General features: G+C 50.3%; 1 protein-coding gene across 1 annotated transcript; it reads right to left on the bottom strand.

Moving 5' to 3' along the window:
• Positions 1–4,355: 4,355 nt before the first annotated feature.
• Hhipl2 (HHIP like 2) lies at positions 4,356–23,876 on the bottom strand. The gene is made up of 9 exons (XM_032915554.1): positions 23,559–23,876; positions 18,721–19,373; positions 16,762–16,905; positions 15,024–15,355; positions 13,735–13,861; positions 12,943–13,085; positions 7,649–7,730; positions 5,862–5,944; positions 4,356–4,675 (listed from the first exon to the last, which is right to left on the bottom strand). Exons 1-9 carry the CDS (start codon positions 23,874–23,876, stop codon positions 4,419–4,421), a joined length of 2,139 nt encoding a protein of 712 aa, XP_032771445.1. The 3' UTR covers positions 4,356–4,418.
• Between the last annotated feature and the right edge of the window lie 340 nt (positions 23,877–24,216).

The following is a 24,216-nucleotide window of genomic DNA, read 5'->3' as shown; positions in this document are numbered from 1 at the left end:
CTCCAGAACTAGACGGTGAGACCCTGTTGCTGAAGACAGCACTCCCTTACAATCCATAACATAGAGAAACAACCCAAGCTGACCAGGACACTCTGCTGGCTTGCTTACCTAAGCCAGAGGTATTGTGCCAGCCTCTGGAGGGGAAAAGTCACCAACAATCTCACATGGCTGTGATCCTTGCCACACTGGCCTGACAGAAGGAAGTGTTCACTGAAACACAGAGGCATGACAGCTAAGGCCGTAACCAACGGTTCTCTGGTTGGATGTGAGGCCTGCTCCACGAGAGATATTTCATCCTTCATACTGTAAACCCGGTCAAAAGCCCATGACTGAGGAGAACACAGGCCTGTCTGTGGGGTATGGGGTACCTACTGTTGTTGCTTTGGTTTGGTTTGGTTTGGTTTTTTGCTAAGTGGCCATGCTTTCAAACCACCTTCTTAATATGTATGTTTATGTCCGTAGACTCCTGATGCTTTCACCTTCAGTCAGAGAAGCAGTGCGTCGTGGTTCCTGTAAAGACTCATAACAGGTCAGTGGGCCAACTAGAAACAACCGAGCACTCAGCTGTGGCTGGATCATCTACACCAACCTCCCACAATCCAGTGCTCAGCTGGCCACTGCGCGGGAGCTGTGAAACACCGACTTCAGGGCATGACATAACTGTTGCATGTATCAAATCAATTAGCTGTGGTTACCTGCACAAAATCAAACCGGTCAAAATTACAGCACGGGGAGGGGAGGGGTCCCCAAGGCCCCACCAGTCACATGGGAGAAGCTATTGGGTAGCCGCTGAGGAATGCGGCCACTGAACGGCTCCTCATGCCCTAGTGGATCGCCCATATTCATGTGCATGCGAGCAGCACTCACTGGGTTCAAAGGGCGATCGATACAAAAAAATAAAAATAAAAGATGCGGAGCTGGGAAGGAGAGGGGTTGGGGCCCTAGAGAGAGCTGGAGGAGGCAGTAGATGAGTGAATATAATACGGTACTCTCCAGGAATAAAAATACAACTTAAACGGACAGAAAAAATGCAGTGGGAAACGGATTCCTAAGATGTTTCCTTAGGATGCTTCTAAAGAAACACACATGGATGCCAGGCACCCTAACTGTGTTTTAGAAGTGGCACGGGGGGGGGGGGGTCCTGGGATGTAACAAAAGCAAGAAGAGGGCGGGTTGGGGACGGACGGCCTGCTACTGAGCCGAGTTACTCGTTCGCTAGAAATGCGGGTTTGAAGCTCCACCCTTTCTTTCTGAGGGAGCGTGCTCCCGGAAACAAAACTGGCAGCCTGGAGGCTCCAGGCCTGCAGTTACGCAGGTCGGCCGGTGAGAGGCGCTGTGGCGCCGCCCTAACGCCGGCTGGGGAGGAGAAGTCGCTGAGCCTCCCACACTTGGCCTTGGGACTGTGGCCCGCTGGACCAGGACACCGCCCTGCGCTGTGGCCGACACGTGGCAGCCCCAGTTCGCCAGCCCAGCCTGGCTCCAAAGTCCTGTCCCGCCAAGGGCAAGGGCGGGGGAGGGACTCCCAAGAAAGTTTCCGCCTGCTTTCCTGGATGCTAGAACAACACCCTCTGAGCAGGGACATTTCGGGTAGAGGGCCGAGAATCCTTTCTGAACTCATGAATTCTCTGGACTCGGGATTTTTCACCCAGATCTCAGGGCCAGTACTTGATAAAGGATACACAGACGGAAGGCCACTTGAAGTATGACTGTACCGAATGAAGATGAGAACAACCATACCTCCACTTAGAAAACTTCGAACCGAAGAAGAGAAAGAATGTAAACTCAACTGCGTACAGTGTTTGAACATGCTGGGAGAAGTAAAGGCATAATTACAATTAATTTCCCCTCTTTTGTTAGCGTGGTTTTAGCTTATCAGAGTGTAATGCTATCCAAGAACTCTATGCACCCATTTACCGGAAGAGGAAGAGGAAAAAGAGAGTTCCCAGTGAAGCTCTAATGCATTTTCAGGAGCCACCACAACCGCGTGCAAGGCTGTAGCTGAGACACCCGGGCCCACGCTGTGTGTTTACCAGCCTTGCTCTAAGTGTCCAGCTCCTGTTAGCACCTGTGTTGTAATCTGTGTTTAAAAGCCTCTTCATAATAAACCCCCAGCTCTGCTTCTAGCGTCCTCTCCTAAAGCGGTTTTCTGCATCACAGCTGAGCGCTCTGGCTTCACCTGAGAGGTCTCTACTCCGCAAGGCTGCCGTGGGTGGGGCATGGAGCTGATACCAGCCACGCACCAGCATCACTTCACCTAATCATTCTGGAGTCCTTACTGCTCCCGCTCCCGCCCCCGCCCCGCCCCACCCCACCAGTTGCTCTACAAACACCTGGTCCCTTGTTTTTGCTTTTGTTTTCTTTCCTTTCTGGACCTTTCAGCTCCATAAATTCTGAGAAAACTGAGCACACGTTGGCCTCACTGTGCCCTATAGGCTTTCTAAGAGCCATGCCCTTCCTTGAAAGCTCACTGCCTGACTATAGGTGACTTAAGTTCATCAAGAACCCTGGGCCAAGGAAACTCTCTGCCCCTCCTCCAGCTTCCCAGAATTTCAGAGAACCCTTTCAGTTCCAGTTTCACTCACCATCCTCCCATTCCAACGAGTTCAGAATAGAGCTGGAAAAATAACTCCCCGGTTACCGCTCTTGTGAATGACCCAGGATCCCTCCTGTTCCCTTCTCAGCACCTATGACCCTGACTCCAGCGGCTCTAACACCCTCTTCTGGCCTCTGTGAGCACTGTATTTGACACGTACAGATAGACACGTATGCACATAATTAAAAACTAGTTTTGAAAAGGAGTTCAAAATGCCTTACATCTGGCCGGTGTGGTCTGTATCTTGATAACCTGCCTTTTTAACGCCTAGTTTAAACACTGCCGACCGGAGACTGTGTGCTTGCTGCCTGCTTTGAACAGAGACCACAGGACATGAGCTCAAAGAGTCCCTTCAGGGGTCAGAGCTGATCCTTCGGAACAGACCCAAGATTTCCAGCCATCTTAGAGGGAAATGACACGGGGTTTAAATCCCTTCCATCTTGAAGTGGAAGTGAAAAGTAAGACGTGTGAGATCTCAAGGAGCTACACCCTGAAGTTTCTTTTTATCCTGCAGAGTACTTGCAAGAACCGTTTACAAGGAAAGGGATGAGGATGAACCTAGGGGAAGGGGAAGGGTGGGTTAACGAGCCTGGAAAATGGAGCTGGAGAAGACATGGGTAATGCCGCAAGTCTCCCATGAAGACAGAAAAGCAAGAGGCTCGGGGGTGTCGATCCAGTGACTGCACCCACAGAAAAGAAAGGTACGGCTTGTTTCTACCGGGAAAAACAACCTTCCAGAGTACATCCAGCCCCGTTAGAGCAGCGCCCACATAACCTCTAAAAGCCCTTAGCCGCCCCAGCATGCTCTGATTTGTTCTCTAAGCATACATGGTCCCGGGTGTTGTTCCTGACCTGGAGACCTGCCCGAATCTTACTTCCTCCCTTAGTTATATCTCACCTGCATGTACACATACGTGCCACAGTGTACCTGATGCCCTGGATCTGGAGTGAGAGGCAGTTGTAAGCTGCTTCGTGGGTGCTGGGGACTGAGCTCACGTCCTCCGGAAGCGCAGTAAGTGCTCTTGATTTCTGAGCCATCTCTCCACCATCACTACCACCCTCCACACACACCCTATAGCTCTTCATCCTCCTTTGGTTCAAAAGTCTCGGGCCTTCACCGAGGCCCCCCGGGGGGGGGGGCCAGGCGTACTGTTTTGAGATGGAGCGCAGCCTGGCTCTTCTGTGACACTTCCTGACCGCTAAGTCCAGCCAAGAAGCCCCACCTTCCTTATCTTCCACAGAGCGGCACAGCGAGGCTAGGCAAGATGAGGAGATTTCAAGAGGAAGCACACAGAGGAGGCACAGAGAGAACCCCAAATGGGATGCACTTGTGTTTATTAGCATTAGCTGAACCTAAATAGCAAGTACCAGAGGGCCACAGCACAGCCTGCTTGTCCCCTGCCAGTCACAGGGAGCAGGAGAGAGGAATGAGCTGCTAAAGCAAGCTGGCTGAAACATGCTAGATCTCCCGTGGCCAAACACTGAGATCAAAGGATGCGTGAGAGGAAGCCCGGGGTCGTTTATGACCCCAGGTAGAAAGGATGTCAGGTGGGATTCCAGGCAGGTGTGCACACTAGCACATGCCATAAGCCAGGTGCAGGGTCCTGCGGGCTGTGGTCTCTCCTCAGAAATTCAGTCACAGACCAGACTCGTGTTTCTTCGGTAGACAGCAAGAGTGAGAAAGACCACACACGCTGGAATCCAGCTCTGTCCGACCCACCTCCACGCAGGCTTCCTGTGAGACCCAGACTCAGCAGCAGCAGCAGTATACGATCGGTGAAGCATTCTCCTTTCTCAGGTCTCATCGGCCAAGCTGACCAAGAAGTCATGGGTGACTTCTGCCTGGGGACTTCCGTGTGGCCTGACTCTTCTTCCTCTTGCCCTGGGGGCCGGGGGACCACATTCTGCTTTTTTTCTTGGTACTAGGCCTTTGAAATGTTTTCTTGCTGCTTGGGGGAGAAGCTGGCTTCTTGGGGGAGCCCCTCTGAGGTGCAGCCCGGTCTGAGTTAGAAGCTAAGGTCGCAGTGGATGGTTTTCCAGCTGCTTTCTGCAATTCTTCCTTCAGCGAGTCCAAGACTGTGGCTGGAAGGGAAGCAGTTTTTTGGTGAGAAAGCGATAACCCAGGAAGAAGCTGTAAAAGGAGCTCTAAGGAACCTCACGGCTTTTCTAAAAGACAGGGCCTGACTGAGTTCTCTGTGCTGGCCTCCAACTCTGGCTCAAGCAATCCTCCTGCCTCAGCCTCCTGAAGAGCTGGTACTGTAAGGGCCACCACACCCAGCTTGCTATAAGGGAGCTGTGATATCAATTGTTCACATTGACATTGTTTTGATACCCCTATCTGACCCGAGTGATGCCTTTCTTTGTGGATTGGGGTCACTCCAGAGATAAGTAGTTCTGGGGTGTCTGCCTAAGATTGCGTCCTTCCTCTTAAAAGTCTTCCATGACTCCATGTTTTATCATGAAGAAGAATTTCGCACCTCACGATCCCTCACAGTACCCTATATAGCCTCTGAACCAGAACCTCACAACTGACTTATCTCTCTATGTCCCCCTCCCATTTGACTTCAAATTTGCATAGGTCAGAGATATATCCCCAGGCATAGCACAGAACCTCCCACAAGTAAATATGAGTACAAATGAATGAACACATAAAGAACTGCATGCATGGATGGATGGATGTATGCATGCATGGATGCCTGGATGCATGGATGCATACATGGATGGATGGATGATGCATGCATGCACGCATGCATGGATGCATGGATGCATGGATGCACAGATGGATGCGTGCATGAGTGCATGCATGAAAGGATACACACATGGAAGCATGCATGACTAGAGAACAACAGATCATGATAGAAGCAGCAGGCATCTCACTAATTCTGGTCTGCAGAGAAGATGTATACACTGAACTACAAGTTAATAATCCTCATAACCCTTTAGAGAGAAATTATGACCCTTGGAGCTCAAGGCAGCTCAGCCATTAAGAGCACTGTCTGCTCTTGCTGAAAACCCAGGATCAGTTCCTCGTACCTACACAGTGGCTCACAACCACCAGGAACTCCAGTTACAGGACATCTGAAGCCTCGTGCTGGGCTCTATAGGCTCCTGCACATATGCAGTGCACAGACGGAAATGCAGGCAAAACACGAACACGTATATAATAAATATGACAAGAAGGAAACCAAGAGAGTCTGACCCTCCACACAGGGGATCGCCATGTGTTTGCTTAGGATGTGACTAAGACGAAACTCAGGAAGGGACTCACCTGCGCGTGGCCGGAACCGGATCTTCTTACTCTTGGCTCTCACCGGCACTGGCTTGAATTTGCACTTGCCTGGCGGGGCTCGCCTGTAAACACCGGCAGAGAGGGTGAAGTCACTAGATAGTGAACACACAATCAGGAAATCAAGTTGGCCTCTGGGCGTGCATTTACAAGAACTGAGCTTGACCCTTTCTTGTCCATGGGGCTGGAGAGCTGTGGTAGGAGTGTGCTCTGAGCTCAGATGGAGAGAAGAAAGGGCACCCAGTGCCTTCAGGAGGCAGTGGGGGAAGAGGTCAGCACAGGTCTGGTGACAGGCACCACTGGGTCCACATCAGAGTAGCCCAGGACATCTTACAAAGCCTCAATTTGTACGTCTGTGAAATGGGAAAAAAAATGGTTTCCAATGGCTCACAGGGAAATAGTGAAGGTTAACTGAGAGCTGTGTCCCTGGCACACCATAGGGGATTGGTGAAGAATGGCGCTTTTAAAAAAAAAAAAGATTATCAAGGTCCAGCAGACAGTAAGTGCTCAGCAGACAGTGGGGATAATGGTGCTGCCAGTGGTGATGGTGGAGGTGGTGGTGATGATGGTGATGGTGGTGGTGGTGATGGTGATGGGTGGTGGTGATGGTGATGGTGGTGGTGGTGATGGTGATGATGGTGGTGATGGTGGTGGTGATGGTGATGGTGGTGGTGATGGTGATGGTGGTGGTGGTGGTGATGGTGGTGGTGATGCTGGAGGTGGTGGTGATGATGGTGGTGGTGGTGATGGTGGTGATGGAGATGGTAATAATTGTTGCAATGGTAGTGGTGAATCGCTCTAAGAAAAATCCCTTCAAAAGGACAATGGCACAGAAGCTAAGCATGGCCCACCTCACCAGCTAGCATCCCCTCGCTGTTAAGGTGCATGTTCCGGTGTGCAACTCCTGAAACAAATGGGGCTTTGGGCACTGAACCAGAGCCTCCCAGCCAGTTTGCTCCGAATTCATTGCTTTGCTCCAGCCTTCTCTCTGATGTCATTCACTCTCACCCCATGAGGGTCAGTGGCTTAGCTCGCCTGACTTTAGTCTCCTTAACCATGGCTTGACCTCTGTCTTCTCTCCTCTTGGTGTTCTGTCATCATGTGTGTGCATAAAGCCAGGCTTTGTGACCCGTAGCTACAAGCCCAGCACTCAGGAGGCCGAGGCAGGGGGACTACCTTGAGTTCCAGGCCAATTTACACTACAATATGAGACCCCCCTCTCAAGAAGGCCAATGATGAAGTGCACAGCCAACCATGTCTGTCCGGTTTTGTTTGGTTTCTCAGGATGTTCTTAGGAAAGAAGGGGGTTAGATTATCTCCTAACCAAACTTAATTATAAGGTAGCAAAGGAAAGGGAACCAGCTTCAGCCTGGAAACTATTAGTAGGAAGGGCAGAAGTCCCTCCCCAGGCACGGTCACCCCACCCAGACGGCTCCAGGTCAGAGGACAAGCGCTGTAACAGCACCAGACCATAGTGGAGGCTGCCCGGACAAGGTTCACGCTGTGGCAGCCCACACGCTACTTCTCAGCAGGGCATCTAAGGCACAGTCTTAGGGACCAACTAGACCTCCCCCCACCCAGGAACTTCTGAGGCCACACAGATGGAGAGCCCCGCTCTTAGGTGAAGCTATGCTGGGCCCTGAGCCATGGCTAGATCTATTCGTCACATATCCACTGAACAGGACCTCAAAGTCGGGACACAGCCTCAGAGGGGAGACTCCATCTGTCTATGAACTAATTCCTGAGAAGACCATGACACCAAATCTCACCTCGAGGGGTCGACAAACTTGTAAATAGATCCATGTGGTGCATAGGCGCTTGGGTAGGAGGTGGCCAGGAAATACAGCTCCCCTACGGAGACAGGAGTCAGGAAGGGGAACAGTACATCAGAAGGGCTGAGACACGACGGACACACAATGAAATGAAACGACCAGCTCTAAAGTGTTGTGGTCATCACGGGTGAGCTCTGGATGCCTGACAGCCAACACTGCACTGGCTGCAGGTTTCTTGAGAGGAAAGTTCACCTTTGAACCTCCAAAGAGGTTCCAACCTCTCAGAATGAGGCCCAGTGGAGGCCGCTCCATACGCGTGCTGCTGGATGCAACGGAGTATTCTCTATCTCCTCTCTTCTAGAAAGGTCACCTTGGCGAAGCTCCACCCCCTTCTCCAGCCATTCCACATAGGTGAGGCTCTCAGTGCGGGCTGCAGCCTTCTGGCAGTCCCTTTGCTCTGTCCCTTCAAGCTGCTTCCTCTCAACATAGCTCTGTCACTTTCTTCCTGAGCGACTGGCTTTTTGATTTCCTTCTGACCATCCCCGCCCTTTCCGCCCTTCTTCTTGCGCTTCTCCACACACCCCCATCCCAAACACCCCCAACCACACCCTCCAGTATCACATTTAGAAAGAAAGCCATGTTTCCTCCCAGCCCTTCCGGCTTGGGTCTCAGAAAGCAGCTTCATTACTCTCTGGTGGAAGAATCTCCCTCACTTCCCCTGGCGGTTGTCTTTGCAGTGCACAGCTGTGGTGGAGGATGCGCCTCAGCCCCAGTGTTACCTGGGTAATTCTAGGCATGAATCCTCATAATTCCATTTCCCATAGGATGCTCCGGAGAGGAGAGGAAAGGGAGCTGACTGGATTTTTCAACCTCCTCAAGATAGGGTCCTACACGCAGTCACCCTGAGGCTCTGAGTGAAAAGAGCTAAACTCCAGGACCCTCCCACCCTGACCTTCTATCTACAGAGAATCTCAGGTATCTGGGAGACACTCACAGATAATGGGTTTTGCTCTTGTTCAATCTCTGAGCTGTGCTATCCTGGGAGACCTCCCAGTCTACATAAACACCCATATAGTCATTCACCCATAAGAGAGAGTCACCATGCTGCCAGGAAGCATGGGATGACAATGTCGTGAGTGGTTCGTGAGGGGGGAGGGAGGGAGGATACATATATGTTCATGTGTGTGATATGCACATGTATAAATCAGTATATAGAGGCCACAGGTTGACATTGAGCATCCCCTAGACTGTTCACCATTGTACTGGCTGGTTCTGTGTGTCAACTTGACACAAGCTGGAGTTATCACAGAGAAAGGAGCCTCCCTTGAGGAAATGCCTCCATGAGACCCAGCTGTAAGGCATTTTCTCAATTAGTGATCAAGGAGGGAGGACCCAGCCCATTGTGGGTGGTGCCATGCCTGGGCTGGTGGTCTTGGATTCTATAAGAGAGCAGGCTGAGCAAGCCAGGGGAAGCAAGCCAGTAAGCAACATCCCTCCATGGCCTCTGCATCAGCTCCTGCTTCCTGACCTGCTTGAGTTCCAGTCCTGACTTCCTTTGGTGATGAACAGCAATGTGGAACTGTAAGCTGAATAAACCCTTTCCTCCCCAACTTGCTTCTTGGCATGACGTTTGTGCAGGGGTAGACATCCTAAGACAGTCATCTTATGTTTGAAACAGAGTCTGGCTGGGCTGACTGGCCACTGAGCTCCAGCGTCCACCCTCCTCTTCCTCTCCAGCACAGAGATTACAGCGCACTAGCACACCCAGTTTTTACCTGAGTGTTGGGGAACTGAACTTGGGTCTTCATGCTTGCAGGGCAGGGCCTGACAAGTGAGCCATCCCTTCAGCCCTCTAATCTTCCTCATCTCTGGTGTAAGTGCCTCAGCAGCTCTGTCAACCCGACAAAATGCTAGCGGGTTACACGGTATTCAGCTCACTCACAAGGCTCATGTGACTTCTTGTCAGCTCCACGGAAGACAGCCGTGAAGCTGCAGGTGTGACAGTTCTACAGCCTTAGGTGACAACTCGGCCCTCAGATCTGTGGAGAAGAGTGACTGCGTGTTTCTCTGCAGTGTGGGGGTCTTAGATTCTGCAGAGTCTGCTGCCCAGCACATCCTGTATAAGATGTGTTTATAACTGTTCTGAGAAAGGACACATCCTTCTCTGGATGCAACTGTACTATCTGACTGGAAACACCAGACACCATCAGATAAATGAGCTGCCTTCTATCAGTCCCGTGAATCCAGGCCACTCTGACAGGAACCTTCTAAAGCACATACGAGCTCCAAAGTGGGAAGCAGGGGCTATCTAACTGTGTGCGTGCTTGCTTTACCTGACTGCAGCCTGTGTAATGTGTTGTGTTTTGAACACGCCACGGATTTCCAGTTCTATATTTAGGAGGAAAACACAAAACTTTACCCGCGGCACACAGCTAACATTTTGAGTATCTGTTTTACAGCTTACATGTTAACTTTGGGTATGTGAGAGGCGTGTGTGCCATGGCACATGTGTGGGGACTGGAGGACAGGCTGCAGGAAGCAGTTCTCTCCTTGGGTCCCTGGATGGAATTCAGGTTGTCAGGCCTAGTGGCACCTCACCAGCTGATCCATCTCACCATCCCCTTTAATATCTGTTTCAGACAGAAAGACAGCTGAATGCAGCTGGACTGGCCACAGGCGTCCTCCTTAGACCAGCCTTACTTAGGTCAGCTTGCACACCAGCCCAGGGATAGCTCCAGGCCAGCCATTCCCTTAGCCTCACCTCAGTCACAGCCCTGAATCAAGTCTTAAGTGCTCCTTAGTCTAAAATGTAGCAAGAGCTAAGACAGTCTAGTTCCACTGAAAAACACCTTACCCAAAGCTAGCAACGGATGCAGGAGATGGCGTTCTCTGGAAGAACCTCAGTGGAAAGAGTATGAAAAGGACAGGAGAAAGTAGCTCATCTTGGAGCAGCTTCTCTGGCCTCAGGGCTGACCCAGGGCAAAGCCCCAGTACAGCCCCACTTCCCAGAGGACACTCGCTGTGTTTGCCAGAAGTGACTGTTTTCAAAAGCAGCCTGTTTTCCCTCCCTGACTGATGTCTACAGCTCAGCAAACCTCCTAAGCGGAGGTTCTGTGCTGCAGAGAAGCACCTTTTGGGGGTTCCAGCAGAGAGCGTCCCCCTCCCCCCGCGGGCAGATGAATGGCTTGCCCTGATCCATCCTCTCTTCCCTGGGCAGCCTCTTAGCAGCCTGTGGTTTCTCTACTTTTTTAAATGTTTGGATTCCCAATTTGCAACTCACATAGGCTTTTTCTATTTAAAATTCTTGAATTTTCTAAAAGGCCCTGTGAGGCTGGGACTCCTGCTCAGGACTCACTGTCCAGGCTGGGAAACCCCGTCTGCCCTCCTTCCCAACTGCGCCCGCACTAAGAAAACCTCCCCTCCCGGTTTCCGGCAACCCACCCAAGAATGCTCGCCCAGGGGCTCAGGGTTTGGCCGTGTATGGACACCATCCTAGCTCCTAGCTGGCACATCGGTATCGTCACTGTTCACCTCAGCTCTATAAACCCCCCTTGCTTTAGCCTGGATGCGTGACGTCACTGGCCTCCACCTGTAAGACGGGTGAACCCACACGAGAGCTGCCTCCTAATAGACCTGCCTTTACCTACTTTATATCTGGTCTGTATCTCCATCACAGAGGGAGAGAAAATACACATCAACCCCTGCTGCTGTAGAATGCTCCGGAGAGGAGAGGAAAGGGAGCTGACTGGATTTCTTCAACCTCCTCAAGGTAGGGTCCTGTGCAGCCACCCTGAGGCTCTGAGTGAAAAGAGCTAAACTCCACTCTCCCACCCTGACCTTCTATCTACAGAGAATCTCAGGCATCTGGGAGACACTCACAGATAATGGGTTTTGCTCTTTGTTCACTCTCTCTGTATCCGCATTTGTCTGTCTGTCTGTCTGTCTCTCTCTCTCTCTCTGTCTCTCTCTCTCTCTCTCTCTCTCTGTCTCTCTCTCTGTCTCTCTGTCTCTGTCTCTGTCTCTCTCTCTGTGTGTGTGTGTGTGTGTGCAGGTAGGTGGTGGGGTGTGTACACTCACACACACACACGCCTCTATTGTGTATTGAGATAAGGTCTCACAGACTCCCCCTAAGCCAAGGATAGCCATGAATTTCTGAATTCTCCTGCCTCCACTCCTAAATAAATACTGGTACCACAGGTCTAGACCCAGGGCCTCAGGCACTCCAGCAACTGAGTTACATCCTCAGCCTATGACATCATCTTACTGCCTTTTGACCACGTAAGCATGACTAGACAGAAAGATCCTGCGCATACTTAGGGAAACAGAATGGAATTTCCTTAAAACTTGAACCTTTAACCTTTCAAAATGATTTGAAACTTCAACCTTTCAAAATGAAACATTAACTAATGGAATGCTGAAACCAACGATGAAATCTCTGGGGGCTGGAGAGATGGCTCAGCGGTTAAGAGCACTGACTGCTCTTCCAGAGGTCCTGAGTTCAATTCCCAGCAACCACATGGTGGCTCACAGCCGTCTCTAATGGGACCCGGTGCCCCCTTCTGGTGTGTCTGAAGACAGTGACAGTGTACTCACATACATTAAATAAATAAACCTTTAAGAAAAGAATTCTCTGGTATATATTTTTAGGAGCATACGTGTTCATTAGACGTGAGTACAAACCTTGGCTTCAATGTGATGCCCTTAGCATGCACATGGTGTCTTCTGTAAAATAACCATATTACCTTGCTACCTACCTACCTACCACACACACACACACACACACACACCTTTTACATCCAGGTCTCTTTCCTTACAAACTCTTGGCAGAGTCAGGTGGACCCTAACACAATCAGAGATCACACATCTCCTCCTAGACAGCCCAAGAGGATAAGAATGGGGTGCACACTTAGTCTGACCCACCGAGGCCTTGGCCACACTCTCCTAATTATCTCAGACTAAAAGCAGCTGAGGGGGAGGGCACGGACCTCTCTGAAGTCAGAGATGAGACCACAGACCTTGAAGTGTCCCTCACAAGGAGCTGTAGTTTTCACCATGACAGGGGTGAAGGTGTGGGTGTGTTGGGGCGTGGTTGGGGGGATCAATGATTGATCTGTTTCCTTCCTCATGACACTGAAAATAGTGACTGCATCTCCTGAACACCATGGTCACCAGTGTGTTAGGAAACTGACTCAAGGACTGCCATGAGAGAAGTGACAGCGACTGTTTAAATGACAAGAAATACATTGCAGCTGATACGCGTTTACAGAGAGCAATCAAACAGCAGGGGTTACCCGCTTCATCTTCTGCGAAGGAGATGATGAACTTGCTGTACGCGCTGATCAGCCCCGGGAAGGCGCAGGACGAGTTTCCCAGACAGATGTCTCGCTTCGACCATTTCTGGGTTTTCCTATCTTCCTGCAAAGCCATAAGTCGACTAGATGAAAAGTAAAACCTTATGTTGTAGGTGTCTGTATTTCCACTCCACGGTTTATGTCCCCTCCTAGAATAAAGGATCTTCGAGTACTAGCGCTGAGCATGCTGAAGCATACCTCTGAGAGGCAGGAGAATCACCATGAGTTTGAAACCGTTCTGTTCTGAAGAGTGAGTGCAGGGCTGCCAGAAATATCAAAACCCTCCCTCAAAAACAAAAAGGAGGGCTGGAGAGATGGCTCAGAGGTTAAGAGCACCCGACTGCTCTTCCAGAGGTCATGAGTTCAATTCCCAGCAACCACATGGTGGCTCACAACCATCTGTAAAGAGATCCGATGCCCTCTTCTGGTGTATCCGAGGACAGCTACAGTGTACTTATATATAATAAATAAAATAAAATAAATCTTAAAAAAAAAAAAAAAGGAACAAAACAAGCAGGGGCTGGAGAGATGGCTCAGTGGTTAAGAGCACTGACTGCTCTTCCAGAGGTCCTGAGTTCAATTCCCAGCAACCACATGGTGGCTCACAGTCATCTATGATGGAATCCGATGCCCTCTTCTGGTGTGTCTGAAGACAGCTACAGTGTACTCACATACATAAAATAAATAAATCTTAAAAACAAAAAACGAACCAATAAGTAAATACTTTCTTACCCACTCATGAAGTCCCCGAAGATGTAGAGGCCATTGAGATTGGGGGATTCACACCCACGGTAGACATAACCTCCAGTGACTGACTTTCCCACGCCATGGCCATAGGCATAGATGGGCAGAATGTCGTCTGTCAGGACCAAGGGGAAAAAAGGAGTAAATATCACGGCCTGGGTGGGTAGTTCTAAGGAATCAGAAGTGGACTTCTCAACGCAACTGTCTCATTTAGCTTTTGGTCTTTAGTAAGACTGGCAATGAAATCCTTTTCTCAGCAGACCAACCGTGGACGCAAGCTTCCCGTTAGACTGATATCTCGACCCCAGTTCCCCTCCCCAACACCTGGTTCCCCGCTTAGGCTCCTGGGGCAGATAAACCAGAAGTCTTGAGACACCAGTGGAGACAGAAGGATCAACAGGCATGAAGCCAGCCTGGGTTACGTGAGAGCCTGTCTCAAAAGGAGGGTCAGGGGGAGGAAGACAAAAGGGTGGTGACCATTGGTCCCTAACTCTGCAGCGGGGTTGCTCTCCAACACCGCCTGATTGTTGATTTTGAGGTACCCCCTTCCTTCCTCCTGTGTATGGGGGATACCGTTTTAGCAGAACGTTCTAACCGGGAGACTATTTTTAAAGACCACGTAGCCACCAAGTTTGCTCTTAAAATAGCATGTCTAGAAGCCACTCAAGTAACTTATTTAAAGTACTAGTTACTTCCTGTAACCCAGCTCACCCAAAATGTAAATGCATTATGGCTGGCATACACCATATGAATCGAATGCACTTTTTCTAAGTATTGCATTCAGCATGTGTGAGAGTATTTGCAGTGAGGACAGCCTTCGGGAGCTGGTTCGGCACCTCTACCGACAGCCATCTCACCGGCCCCAAATCAATATCAGTTGGCTTTATATTCCACCTCATAAAACATTCCACTCCGTAAAACGGAACAAGTGTTCCAGTGATCTGAGCAAAGGAAATTTCTAAAGAGAAGGGTTTTGTGCAAACAGAAAGGGGTGAGTGTTCCCAGCACGAAGGCTGGCTCTGAATTCACAATCCTCCAGCCTCTGCCTCCAGCACCGGGATTCTAGGCAAGTACTACTGATTAGCAGGGAATGACTTTCGAACAAGTATCACCAAAGTGCCTCTGGTGTGACTGACTGGGGCGGCAGAGAGGTACCGTCTCATAATCCAACAAGCCACCATGGAGACAACCCTCAGAATATTCAGGTTGTCTCCCCCTACGCCTCCTGCCAACCTAGTCAACTCATTCAGAGACCAACCAGCCAGCGTCCTACTTACCCAAGGAAGCGTTATGACAAAGGTTTTTGTCATAACATTCAAACCCTTCCTTTGCCCTCCAGCCGTAGTTCCCGCCTTTAACGATCAGATCAACTTCTTCGAACTTGTTCTGACCTACATCCCCACAGAATATCCGACCTCGGCCCTGGCGTGTGACGGGGTCTCCTCGGTCCACAGCACAGCGCCACATGTTTCTGACCCCGTAGGCATAGACGGCAGGGTGGGCCCCAGGCTCAGACACAAAGGGATTGTCCGGGGGCACTAGGTACCGCTGGCCAGCCACGCCTGCCCCATTCACATCAATCCTTAACACTTTCCCCAGCAGAGAACTTCTGTAAGACAAGGAGCCAAGAAGGAGGCCGGGTGAGCAAGGACACAAGTAAGGAAGGCAAAAGGTCAGAGGAGAGAACCGGGGAGGCCGCTGAGAGCTGACGCATCTCAGGAGAGCGCTGGGAACCCAACAGGGGAGAGAAACCCACTCAGGAGACTTCTAGGAACCCCACAGGCAGGCGAGGGTGGCCCGCCTTGTTCTTTTAAATATATAAGAAGGGCTTAAGACTCCTTCAACCCTGGCTCTGGGAGCTCTACTGGAGAGCGTGACTCGATCCCGTACCACGTGACCCTTAGTAATTTGAAACTTGGGCTTTCTGTTTTAACGGGTGGGTGTTCTCCAATTTGGCCTAATATTGTAAACCTGAAAATAAATAATTTTTTTTTCCCAGAGAGCAGTGTGTTTTTTCAGAGAGGCTCTTCCGAGGAGTTTGAGTGCTGGGCCGTGATGTCGTATCGCTGTATCGCTGTATCGCTCTGCCAGTGTGATGCTGCATTTAATGGGCAGTCATGCACGTGGTCTGTACCGAAACCCCTGAATGACAGCATTCAGCAGATACTAGCTCAGTGAGATTGACATTAGTATGTCACTCCTAGGACTAGTGGGAGCAAGTGCTCCCTGAGTGTAAAGGGCAGGACACGGCGACTCTGACAGGCAGCACAGATGGCACCGGTGGGCTTTGTGTCCAAGTGCCAGGTTCTGTCTTTTTCATGGCAGGAATCCCTACATAGGAATCTCCCATACATGTTTTCAGTAGGCCTAGTACTAATGATATAACAATTAAAACGGATTAAAATCCCCTTGCCCCTTGAGCATGTCATACATTCTCGAGAAGCAGTCACTGTCAACACCGTGGGCCCTCGGTGACTTATTATTAGCTGACTAATCTTTATTAGCTGACTTCTTATTATCTGACTTCTCCTGTGTCTCTGGGCCTAGCACGGAGCCTGAGGTGTACTGAGATGTAAGCCAGTTTAGATGGTGGTTGTCCTAGAGTGTCCTGCTACACATACATTTAATTTTAAAATTATTTTCTACACAGCACTATAATGGCTATATTGGGTATTTATTTATTTATCTATTTATTGAGGCAGGGTCTCACTCTGTAACTCTGGCCATCCTGGAATTCACTATGTAGACCAGGCTCACCTCAAACTCAGAGATCCACCTGCCCCTGCCTCCCAAGTGCTGGGGTGAGAGGCCTGCACCACCATGTCCGGGGACACTAAGCGTTATGTTAGTTAGCACAGTGCTCTGTATGAATCATTGATAGGGAGGTAATCCGAAGGCTCCTCTCACTGGCTGCAGTGGAAGGGATTAGATCGTCCAAGTTTGACTCTATGTAAAGGAACAGTGTACCAGGGGTGCTCCTGAAAGGAATGGGGTAACAGCCCCCATACAGCTTACTTGTTCTGAGCATTCCCAAACTTGCCAAAGGGATCCCCAGCCTGCCCTCCATCCCCAGTGAATATGTAAAGATAGCCATCCAGGCCAAAGAGAAGCTGTCCACCATTGTGGTTTGAGGCTGGTTCGTCTATCTCCAAGATGACCCTGGAAGAGAAAAGGAAACTGTACATTAGGCTTTAGCCTGGCTAAGAAGAACCCAGAAGTTGGTTGGTCCAAGCCACCAAGGGAAGCCTGGCCTGGCTTCAGTCTCCAAAGACTACAAAGTAGGGGGCTTTGGGGCACTGAGGGGCCCCATGTTTCCTGGTGCAATTCTTCTTTGTACTGGGGATCAAACCCAGTGCCTCCTTTGCATGTACCACATAAGCAGCCTACCGCTGAGCCACTGTGGATCTTTCTACACTGAGATAGGGTCACGGTAACAGCCAACCCCTCTCTAGGGTTTGCCTTTTCTCTCTGCCCCACCAGAACTCTCCATTCCTTCCTACAAATGTAGCAGGTCATTCTGCTCCTTCCAGTCTTTCAGCTTGTCTATGGTGGTGTGGTGGGCTGAATAAAACGGCCTCCTTAGCCCCATAGGGAGTGGCACTATCAGGAGGTGTGGCCTTGTGCAGGAGGTGTGGCTTTGTCAGAGGAAGTGTGTGACTGGAGGTCTCAGAAGCTCAAGTCTGGTCAGTGTGTCTCAGTTTTCCTTCCTGTCCCCTGAGGATCCAGATGTAGAACTCTCAGCGCCTTCTCCAGGACTGTGTCTGCTGCACACTGCTGTGTTTTCTGTCGTGACGATAATGGACTGAACCTCTGAAACTGTAAGCCAGCCCCAGTTAAATGTTGCCCTTTATAGGAGTTGGCATGGTCATGGCGTCAGTTCACAGCAATAGAAACCCTAAAGACAGAGAGGGAAAGAGCTGAGGCAGGAAGAACGAAGGGGAGAGGGCAGAGTGAGGGCGAGACAAAGCGAGGTCTTGCAGCCAGCTAGAACGAGTACCTCATCTGTCCTGGCAAGCAACTTGATACCTTCAAGAGCCATCCAGGTGGGAAGTCTCAAGTGGGGGATTGTGTCCTCAGATTGTCACAGGGGCGTGTCTGAGGGGACCATCAAGATGGTTAACTGATGGAAAGCACAACCCACTGTGGGCATCCCATCCTAAGACCGCTGGTCCTGGGCCGCGCAAGGAAGCTTACCGAGTGGACTCTGGCTACCAACCAGCCTCTGTTGCTCCTGCTGTATTTATGCCTGTGAGATGAGATCCCCGGCTGGAGGTAATGCCATTGCAAGCAGGCCCACCTTCAAGTTCGATTTGGGGTCCTGTCCTGCCTTCTCTTGGTGACTGACTGTGGCCGGGAAGTATAAGCCAGATAAATCCACCCCTCCTCTACCTTGCCACAGCAACAGAATGAAACCAGAGCATCAACTAGCCATGCATTGGAAATCTCACACTGCAGGTAGAGGGTCTGGTATCTAGTGGCCACACAATTAACTAGAGACTACTGCTGTATTTAATACATTATCTATAATCAATCTAAAATCCCTTTGGCTGCCAGCCCTGCCTTCTCCTTTGTAAACAAAAGCAAGCATGGCTCTAACTAGGTTAGGTAAGGTGAGGGCTATAAAGAAGCTTCACTCTAAAGTTACCCACGTTTTCCTCATTCATCAGCAGTGATTTTCCGTAACATTTTTATGTGCGCTATTTTTTTTCCTGTGCACCAAGCTGTACGCAGTACCAGCAGCTGCCAGAAGGGGGAGACATATCCTTAGAACTGGAATTACAGAGGGTTGTGGTGCCGGGCACTGAACACAGGTCCTCTGCACGAGCAACCACAGCCCTAAGCACCATCTGTCCAGCTTGTTTTTTAAGATTTTAATCTAACACTCGAAGACCAGGCCCAGTTCTTTGCTACCACCCCAAAAACGGAGGGGCACCATTTGGGAGCGTAGTTTCGGTTCTCATGAGATTGTCTTACCTCTCTGATTTGGGGTCCGCTTTGTTAGGGTCAGACAGGGAAACCTTCATCTGACTGATCCGGATTTTCTCCACCTTCCTCTTGCCCAGGCATGAATAATAAATATAGAACTTGCGGTTGTGGCGGAATTTGGGGTGAAAAGCCAGGCCCAAGAAGCCTCTTTCATCCCCGATCCACGGTGTGGTCAGCACCATGCTCTTGAGATCCAGAAAGGGCTGTTCCAGGCGGCTCCCATCAGGGAGGTAGACCCACACCACTCCTACCTGCTCAGCAACAAAGAAGCGGTGGGTGCCGTCCCCCGCATGGACCATGGACACGGGGTTCCTCAACCCATTGGCCACCTCAGCCAGGCAGAGCTGCAGGCAGCCCTGGTGGTCCTCAGCCACCACTCCCAGGTTGCGGTTGAGCTGATCGTTCCTCAGGACATTGGGGAAGCAGTAGTCCTCATCAGGAAGGTTGAGGAGGTGGCAGAAGCGAGCGCCATCTTTTCCATGGGACCCCTGGAGGCCGCGGTCGTTGGTTAGCAAGGAGATGGCAGAGTGGCAGTTGTGGTGGAAGGCAGAGCAGTAGTCAGAGCAGAGGCCCGGAAGGTTCCGGAGCGGTGTCTGGGGGTTCTCGGCATCGTAGAGGTGGGCTGCATAGGGAGAGCACTCCTGGAAAAAGAATGACAGGTTTGATCTCAATAGGAGCAAGCAGAGAAAAGGGAGAAGCGGTGTAGTAGGGTGTCAGCATCCCGGAAGCTTGCGTACAAATGGCTGTTCATCATTCCTCTGGAACCCAAATTTCTGATACAGTTAATGCACCTGGAGAGAAAACCCTCGCATAAAACGTGTGCTAGCCTGGGTTAGGTTGTATGTAATAGTGGGTTTCATCATGACATTTTATATCCCATTTTAGCATAACTCACCACAACATCTCTCCTGTCCCCTTCCCATTCTCACCGCTCTTCTTTACAACAAGCACCCTATCTATTGTCCTCGTGCGTGCGTATATACGTGCATGCGGGTGCGTGCCTGCGTGCATGTGTGCATGCCTGTGTCTGTGCATCTGTGAAACCCAATGAGTTTTTATCCGATCTGTTTACAGAATGAGTGAAGGTTTGTTTACGGTGGGGGGAGGCACCTTATTTGTGGTTACACCACTGAAGAAAATGTCTCAGCCTCCATGATCAACCATGACCTAGATATAAATCCTGAGGGGTGGGGGTCCCATGAGCCCCTCCCCCTTCCGTGACAGGCTGTTAGATCTTGTGCAAGCATAGCAACTGTCAAGAGCTTCGTTCTTGACGTCTATGATTATATTCAATGGTGGATGGGTTTTTGTTAAAGATTTCTCTTTATGTATGTGTATGTGTGAATGCCTATATGAGTTTATGTGCACCATGTGTGCTCAGGCATCTGCAGAGGCCAAAGGAGGGCATCAGAGCTGTAGATGGTTGTGAGCCACCATGCGGGTGCTAGGAACAGAACCCTGGTCCTCTAGGAGAGCAGCAAGTGCTCTTAACCACTGAAGCATCTCTCCATCCCTGGGAGAATATTTCTTTAGAACAATGATATCCCATTCTCAATCCTTCCTTTTCTCAATGTGAAACAATATGACAAAGTTCCTTGTCTATTAAACCTAGATACCTAGTGTTAGTAGTTCGTACTCTATGTTCCTTCATGATTAAAACATTTAACAATTCAAGTGCATATAATCGGAATGGTTATTTGTTGTGTTTCTCCCAGAGGTTAAGATGCTTATAGTAATTTCTTCATATATTAGAAGTTTGTGTTTGATATAAGCAAGGCGCTATGCTGGAAGCTATGTGTTTCTCTTTCAATTCTAGCTTTTCAGTAATGAGACAGTCCTATACGGAAGTATATAAGGAGTAAATGTCCAAAGGAGTGTCTGTTATTTGACCTCCTAGACTGTAGCAATTTCAGGAGACAGCAGAATTCTGTAGGGTGATCCTCAACCCCCAGCACTGATGACAGACAGAGGTGACTGGGACGTGGAAATTTAAAAGGGCAGTTGGTTTGAATGAGAATGGCCTCTTCTGGCTTATTCCTAATTTTGAGAATTTGGTCCCTAATTGGTAGGACTGTTCAGGAAGTAAAGTGTCTTGTTGGAGGAGGTATGTCACTGGGTTTGGGCTGTGGGGTTTCAAAAGTCTCATACACTTCCCATGCTCTCTCTTGGCCTCATGATTGTAGATCAAGCTCTCAGCTGTTCCTTCACTCCAGCATCATGGACTCTCACCCTCTGAAACCATAATCCACATACAATGCTTAAAAAATAAAAAACAGGTTGCCTTTGTCATCTCAGTGTTTTATCACATTGACAGAAAAGTAACCGGCATCAGATTTAGAGGAGAGAATCTGGAGCAGTAGGGTAGAGATGAGTCTGTCAGCCAAGCACCCCAGATCACTGACAGCTCTCAAGGCCAAGTAGCCTGTGTGACTGGAGCCACTCATAGAGGGACCAGCATCACCCCATGTATATTAGTGTCCCACTGTTCTTTCCCCGGGCTGGACACTATAGAGCAAGGCCTTGACTACAAGGCTGAGGTAAATAAACAAAGACGGCCAGAAATGCACAGCGCCTCCCTTCGGACTGCCTGGTTCAACAGCGCCTCCCTTCGGACTGCCTGGTTCAACAGCGCCTCCCTTCGGACTGCCTGGTTCAATGGAGGCTACATGTCAGAGGAGCTGGTACAAAGCGAGAGGACCCACTCGCTTGAGTGTCAGGTCACCCGGTCCATCCACTGGAGAGCGGAATAAAGGGGTGTGGCGGTGAAACAAGGAAATGCCTGTGAGCGAAAGCTGGCTGTGGAAATAGAGCCGTCATCCTGGCACGGCCTCAGGCAGCTGTTTAGAGCTTGCAAAGTTGTTTTGACTCAGCTCCGGAACCAGACCAGTGTTTCTCCGTGGGGAAGAGACTCGGACCCAGAAGCGGCTCTACCGTGTGACCACCGCACCTCTCCCGTGGGCAGGCTCACGAGAGTGGCTGTGCACACTCGAGTTCTCAAGGAGTTCCCACTTCCCAGAGTTCAGAAAAGCACTACGGAATTGGGCCAGACACGGTGCTGGATTTTTACCCTGGAGCCCACATATGATTCCAGATGGGTGGGGGGTCGCGACAGTTCTGTCAGGAATAGACTACGCACGGCGCTGGGATATGGCCTCGTCTGTTTTAACAAATAGTTGGGTTTATTATTCTTCAAGTCTGTAAAACAAGGCAACAGCTAAATGTGACTTTCTGGATCCGAGACGAGATGAGGAATGGAGCAAGATTTTTCAGTAGAAGACATCGCAGAAATAAAGTTTCCATGCTACTCGGAAAAGCTCCCATTTTGAGGCCGAGGAGATGGCTCAGACACTAATGTGCTTGTTTGCAGGCGTGGGGACCTGCATTTGGATCCCAGCCTGGCACTTGGATCCCAGCCAGTGCCACAGCTCCAGGCCAGAGACAGGGAAGCTCTGGAGCTCACAGGACAGCCATTCTACCAGAATCAAGGGGATCCAAGTTTTATAAGCCCTGTCCCAAACAAGGGAAAGAGGGATAGAAGACACCTAACACTGACCTCCAGCCAATTACACACTCACGTGCACACATGCACATGCACACATGCACATGCACACATGCACGCACACGCACCCCTTGCTCATTTCTTTTTTTTTTTTTTTTTTTTCCTTTTTTTTTTTTCGGAGCTGGGGATCAAACCCAGGGCCTTGCGCTTGCTAGTCAAGCCCTCTACCACCCTTGCTCATTTCAAGAGTTAAATTTCCAGGAAACACCTGAGGGATGGTGCCCTGTCATGAGAACACAGGCCTGGGGCGATGCCACCCAGGTTGTCTGTCCTCTATGTCATACTGCACTGATTCCTGCCCGGGCTGTCTGTGCCCACCCATAGAGCTGAGGAGAACAGTATACTTGGAAACAGTGGCCATGGTGGGGACAAGATACCCTGGGACAGCCACACAAGAGCACTAAAATGCCCCAGAAGGATTTCTGTCACATCGTTAGAGCACTGCTTTCTTGCAGAAGCTTCTCTCGTTGCACCGACTTTGCACAGATTGGTGTGCATGTGTACATGTACATGTGTGCGTCTCTGTGTGTGTTTGTGTCTGTGTGTGCATGTGTGTGTGTTTGTGTCTGTGTGTTCATGTGTGTGTGCTTGCATGTGCAGGTGTGTGTGTGAGTGTGTGTGTTTGTGTCTGTGTGTTCATGTGTGTGTGCTTGCATGTGCAGGTGTGTGTGTGAGTGTGTGTGTTTGTGTCTGTGTGTACATGTGCATGTATGTGTATGTGAATGTGTGTGCACACACATGCCTGGGAACAGCCTATACCTTCCCATTTTCAAGCCCAGCTCAGCTAAGGTGATTCCTCCTGCAGTGTATTTTGGCGGCTGGTGAGCTGGGAGAGGAGAAACTCAAGGTCATTTCCTCCAGCAACTTGAGGTTCTGTATCCACCTTAGGAGTTCTGCAGACAGGACCCCAACCCCTGCCACCACCACTGGCACAACCGAAGCCCTCTTGGCAAAACACCCACTCGGGCAGGTGTTGCTACTCCCCGCCTTGCATGATGCATAAACGCCACAGGAATGCTGGGCCCAGCTCTCTGGTCCTTGTAGGCAGGACGGAGCAGCTGCATTGAGAACCCCATGAATACCTCTTTCAATCTTCACTGTCTGGAGAAAAACCCCAGAGGGAAGAGTATGGAGAACCAGGGTACACTCTTACCTCCAGCTCTCCAGGGAGGCGCCTGGCAGAAGCACTCTGCTCCAGGATCCGGCCGTTCAAACACCCTAAAGCCACAAATCATGTTTTGAAACCGGCCCCTCTCCTCAGACCCACCTGGCAAAGGATGTCTTTGATGTAACCTCCACACAGTTCGTGGCCCTTCAGGTCAAAGTAGTTCATGATGTCCCAGTACCTGGCAGCAATGCGGTGGTCTTTGCGCCGATCACAGCAGCCAAAGGAGTCGTAGTCAGAGCAAAACTCCAGATGCAGAGGAGGACGGAAAGGTGGACCATAATCCAGGCACTGGGGGTGTCCCTGCATCAGGCCCACCCAGCCCAACAAGAATGTGAGGCCCAGGCAGAAAATGCCAGGAGAGAGCCATTGGGCTGGACAACCAGGAACAGTGTGTGGGCTCCTATGTTTTCCCAGCATTTGGACCTTGGGGATTCTCTGCTGCTCCTTCCTGGGTTGGCCTGCCCAGTCTGCCCAACTCCCTCCCCCGCTCCCAATTTCTCTTCCTTCTTTCTCTCCCTCACATCCTGCCCCAAGTTCACTGAGGTGGTTCTGTCAGTGAAGTCCCTTCTGTGTGCTGGTGGCTAAGCATACCTAGTGACACCAGGGAGAGGTGTCCTTACCTGTCAGTCCTGCCTAAAAGCGAAACTGGAGCAAATCTCAATACTAGTGCCCTGTGGTTGGGGACCACGGGTGCTTAGCCAAAAGGTGTGATGGCACCAATGACTGAGGTGCTATGATTCCTCAAGCTGCACAGAGT

This window comes from Rattus rattus, chromosome 10, assembly GCF_011064425.1.
Source record: "Rattus rattus isolate New Zealand chromosome 10, Rrattus_CSIRO_v1, whole genome shotgun sequence".
Lineage (NCBI taxonomy): Eukaryota > Metazoa > Chordata > Mammalia > Rodentia > Muridae > Rattus > Rattus rattus.
This window is presented reverse-complemented; position numbering and strand designations above follow the sequence as displayed.

Coding starts and splice junctions, on each gene's coding strand:
- Hhipl2 (XM_032915554.1), bottom strand. CDS start 23,876: ATGCTGGGAAAACATAGGAGCCCACACACTGTTCCTGGTTGTCCAGCC. Junction 19,374..23,558: donor TCAAAGACATCCTTTGCCAG/GTGGGTCTGAGG, acceptor TTCTTTTTCCAG/GAGTGCTCTCCCTATGCAGC. Junction 4,676..5,861: donor CCGGTTCCGGCCACGCGCAG/GTGAGTCCCTTC, acceptor CTTCCCTTCCAG/CCACAGTCTTGGACTCGCTG.